The sequence below is a fragment of the Orycteropus afer genome, unplaced genomic scaffold (assembly GCF_000298275.1).
Source record: "Orycteropus afer afer isolate SDZICR_OR568_19922 unplaced genomic scaffold, OryAfe1.0 scaffold00043, whole genome shotgun sequence".
Classification (NCBI taxonomy): domain Eukaryota; kingdom Metazoa; phylum Chordata; class Mammalia; order Tubulidentata; family Orycteropodidae; genus Orycteropus; species Orycteropus afer.
This window is the reverse complement of record NW_006921630.1, coordinates 6,488,344-6,492,950: the sequence shown is the minus strand read 5'-3', so window position 1 is coordinate 6,492,950 and position 4,607 is coordinate 6,488,344. Positions and strand designations below refer to the sequence as shown.

Genomic DNA, 4,607 nt, shown 5'->3' with positions numbered 1-4,607 from the left:
AAAAAAAAAGAATACGCCTTGGGCTATTGATGGTGATTCTGTCTTCCTCTTGTGTGGTTAGAGGAGGTCAGAAGATGCAGCCTCCCTTCCCCTTTGGCAACTATATTAAGGAAAATGTTAGTTGGGTATCTGTCAAGGAAGGGAGCTCCCAAAGACAGAAAACTAGAATTTACCCTGTGGTGTTGGATTGGAATTAGAGATATTAGCATGAACTCACGTAAAATGTGTATGTATATCTTATTCATTTATTCATTCATATTCTCTAGATTTGTTGCTAGAAGCAGCAATACCTGAACAGCAATGAGCATGCTTAGCACTAGATCTTGGTCTCTTAATAACTTTTCTCACACAGGATTTTTTAGAGAAATGGCCGCTGATTCCAAGGCTGAGGCAAGGAAAGTACAAGATCATTCTGAAACATCTTATTTCAGAAAGTATGGAAGTGCTCAAAGACTAATGAGGCCATGTTAAAAAGACACAGAAACCTACTAGCTCAATTTGGTATAAAGCAAGCATCCACACAAATAATGATAGTAAAATAGGAATCCATGAATCCATACTGATATAAATAAAACAGTAAATTTAAAAAGGAATAGGATAGTTACATCATCTCAAAATACCATTACACAAAATACTTATAATTACCACAGGAAAGAGTAACTTTACAGTGGAGTCTCCTGTGAGATATATATCACCTCACTCAGGTGATCAATGAGAACACAGCATCACTTCTGTGATATTCCTGCCAAAGAGGAACCACAAGAATCTAATCATGAGGAAACATCAGAAAAACTCAAATTGAAGAGTTCTACAAAATAATTGGCATACAATCTTTCAAAGTGTCAAAATCATTAGAATCAATACTAAGACTTTCCTAATCTGAAGGAAACTAAAAAAACATGAAACTAAAGGCAACATATGATTTTGAATTTATCTTTTTCTGTAAAGAATATCCTGACAATTGAAACTTAAACAGAGTCTATAGATTAAACGGTAGTAATAATGTCAATTTCCTCTTTCTTATGGTTCTATTGTGTTTATGGGAGTTCTGGTGGCATGGTGCCTACGGCACTTGACTGCTAATCAGAAGGCTGGTGGTTCAAACCTACCAGCCACTCCTCAGAAGGAAGGTTGGGCAATCCAGTTCCACAGTGATACCACCCAAAAAACCCAAGGAGGGGGTTGCTATGAGTCAAAATCAACTCGATGACAGTAAGACTGTGTTTATGTTAAAACAAAGTGTTCTTGTTTGTATGTAATACATATTAAGGTATGGGAGATGAGGCATCAAGTTGGCAATTTACTTCCAAACGACTGATGTAAACAAAGTTCTTTGTATCATGCTTAAAATTTTTCTGTAAGTTTGAGATTGCTTCAAAATTTAAAATGTATTTTAAAAAACCAAAGCAATGTATATTAGGGATTTATTTAATTATACTGCTAAATAGACTGGATTTTCCAACTTTACACTTGGAAAAATATTTGACAGTAGTTTTGAATGGGTACATATTATTTTTGTCTGAGTAACTCCTTTGAATCTTGTACCATTTTACTAAAATTGTATAGCTAAATAAGTATTATATAAAGAGCAAAAACAGTCTCTCCTATCACTTCTGAGGAATATATTTGGATTGATAAGCAAGAGCAAAGCTCTCTATTCCAATTTAGTTTACAAATGGAAAAAAAAATCAAGCAAATATAGGAACCACTTGTCCCTTACTGGTGACACAGCAGTTAAAGCATTCGGCTACTAACCAAAAGGTTGGCAGGTTGAACCAACAAGCCACTCTGTGGTAGGAAGATGAGGCAGTTAGCTTCCATAAAGATTTTCTGCCTTGGAAACCCTGCCAGGCAGTTCTTCTCTGTCCAGTAGGGTCACTAGGAATTAGAATTGACTTGATGGCATTAGATTTTTTTTTTTGGTGTGTCCCTTCCAACAAATGAAAAAGTACATAATGTACACAAAAAGGCACATACTTAGAACTTCTCCCTAGTTTGTTATTGTACCATAGTGTTAGGTTGAAGCTATCTTCTATTAGAACATGAGGCTGGGTTAAGAATTAGCAAGCAGCATAAAGCAGAAAACAAACTAATGATAAATCCATGTAATTTACCAATTTATTCTCCCCTGCAGACTTCAATTTCTCCTGCAGTTTTATTGTGGTCTGTCGGATCCTTTCTATTTCCTCCTGCTGTTTAAGAATCAGCTGTCTTTCCTTCCGAGCTGCCTTATTGGCTTCTTGAAGGCGTTTAATTTCTGCCTGAAGTTTAAAGAATTAGGAGATGGATTGAGATTTGGAAGAGATAAGTCCAAAACAATATTTTAAATAGAAAATTCAATTATCATATATATTAAAAATAAATACATACTATTTAAAAGTAAAAGTAATGATACTGTACATGAAAAAAGTATTGAAAGGAGGAAAAAATAGTCACACGTAACCCCATCACCCTAAAATATTAACATTCCTTAATTGTTGATAGAATAGACTGATAATTTCAAATCCTCTTTTTAACTTAACATACCTTTCACAATTTTCCATAGTGCTACTTGATCTTTAATTTATATTGTAGTATCTGCACATCAAGTAAACCAATTAATGTAACCATTATTCTATTGCTAAAGACTTAGGCCCCTTATAATTTTTTACTATCCCAAACAATGCTTTAATACTTATCTATCACTGTTTCATATTGAGGGATGGTTCTTCAGAAGAGATTCCAAAAAGTAGGATAAATAAGTCAAAGAGCATAAACAGTATTATAGCCCCTAAGCCATTTTTTAAAATTGCTTTCAAAAAATGGTTTGTCACCTTGGTGCCAAATCCTAAAAACTAGGTAAAGCAGAAATACGCATTCTCTGTAAAACAGGAAATTGGCTGAAATGTGTGTTAAGATGTTGTCTGTTTTTTTTTTTTTAATTAGCTATTGGTTGGCTCATTTGTTTAACTTTTAGCTATACTTTCCATAGATAAGTAAGAAATATAACTGAATATCCTTCATAAATTATTAGACAACGTATGCTTTCGATATTTTACTACTTGGTAAGTCATAGAACCTTGACTATGATAGCCTAACGCAGATGGTGAAAGAAGTGACAGTAAATCCATTTTCCACTTTCAGAACAACAACAACAACAAATGGTTTATCCTTACAATGCCACTAGAGACATTTAATGTTCCACATATTCTCTGCAGAAGGTATTTTCATGTTTTCTGTTGCTAATTAAGTGGGCAAAAGAGTGTATATTTTATATTTGTATGTTCTGTAAGAACATCCAGGTACATAGTAGAGCTGACAAGGGACAAGGTTGTAGTCATTTCTTGACCACAGCTAGCTACCCAGAGGGAGTGAGTAGTTGGACCTGAGGACTTGGGACCACAGTTGCAGGGGACATCAAGCTCAATTGCCATAATATACTACACATAACACTATTCCACATCCTACTTCATCGAGTAGCAACTGGGACCGTAAAAGCTTGCAAGCAGCCATCTAAATGCAATGATGGGTCAGTTTCTCCTCGTCCAGAGCAAAGAAGAATGAAGAAAACCAAAGATTCACGGAAACAATTAGTCCAAGCAACTGGTACACCATGAGATCCTCAATCTATACGACTATGAGACCAGAAAAACTAGATGGTACCCAGCTACTATTGTCAATCACTCGGATAGGGATCTACGTAGGAAATCCTGGATAGAGTGGGAGAACAATGTGCAACAAAATTCAAAATCATTTGCCGGGGGGGGGGAGCGGGCAACCAGGTTTGCTGATCTGATAGAACCTGATGGAATCACTGAGACCATGGCTCCTAGCTGCCCTTCAGGTTTGGAACTGAACCCACTCCTGTGGCTTCCAGCCAAACAAAAGATGTTGTTGTTGTTATGTGCCGTCAAGTCAGACCTGACTCATAGCGACCCCTCCTTGGGTTTCCGAGGCAGTGATAAAAATTTGCAAGCAGCCATCTAGATGCAACAATAGGTCTCTCCTCATCCAGAGCAAAGAAGAATGAAGAAAACCAAAGATTCATGGAAATAATTAGTCCTTGCAACTGGTACACCATGCGGTCCTCAGCCTATACGACCATGAGACCAGAAGAACTAGATGGTGCCCGGCTGCCACTGTGAATCACTCAGAGGGGGATCTATGTAGAAGATCCTGGATAGAGAGGGAGAACAATGTGGAACAAAACTCAAAATCATCTGGGGGAAAAAAAGGGGAGGGACCAGGTTTGCTGGTCTGATAGAGCCTGGTGGAACCACTGAGACTATGGTCCCTAGCTGCCCTTCAGGTCTAGAATTGAACTCATACCTGTGGCTTCAGCCAAACAAAAGACAGGCATGTGAGTTGAACACTTACCTGAGGTAAACACACTCCCTGGAGAGAACAATCATGGGAGAAAGAAGGGCTGTTTATGCACAGGGAGACAGCTCAGGGGCAGGAGTGCACAGAGGGATGGACACAGTGAAGAGGTAACTATTGGAAGGAAGTGGGAGGGGAACTGTTGCATTGGGGTAAATTGTGGTCAATGTCATGAGACAACGTGTGTGTGAAATGCTGTATGGAAAGTGAATTTGCTCTGTAAACTTTAACCCAAATCACAATTAAAA

At 37.5% G+C, this 4,607-nt stretch overlaps 1 protein-coding gene across 1 annotated transcript in view; it reads right to left on the bottom strand.

Moving 5' to 3' along the window:
• CEP350 (centrosomal protein 350) overlaps positions 1 to 4,607 on the bottom strand; it is a 187,644-nt gene that overhangs the window by 86,866 nt on the left and 96,171 nt on the right. Inside the window, exon 26 of the mRNA XM_007937637.1 lies at positions 2,115 to 2,261. Coding sequence (XP_007935828.1) covers positions 2,115 to 2,261 — 147 coding nt within the window. The remainder of the gene's footprint in view (positions 1 to 2,114; positions 2,262 to 4,607) is intronic.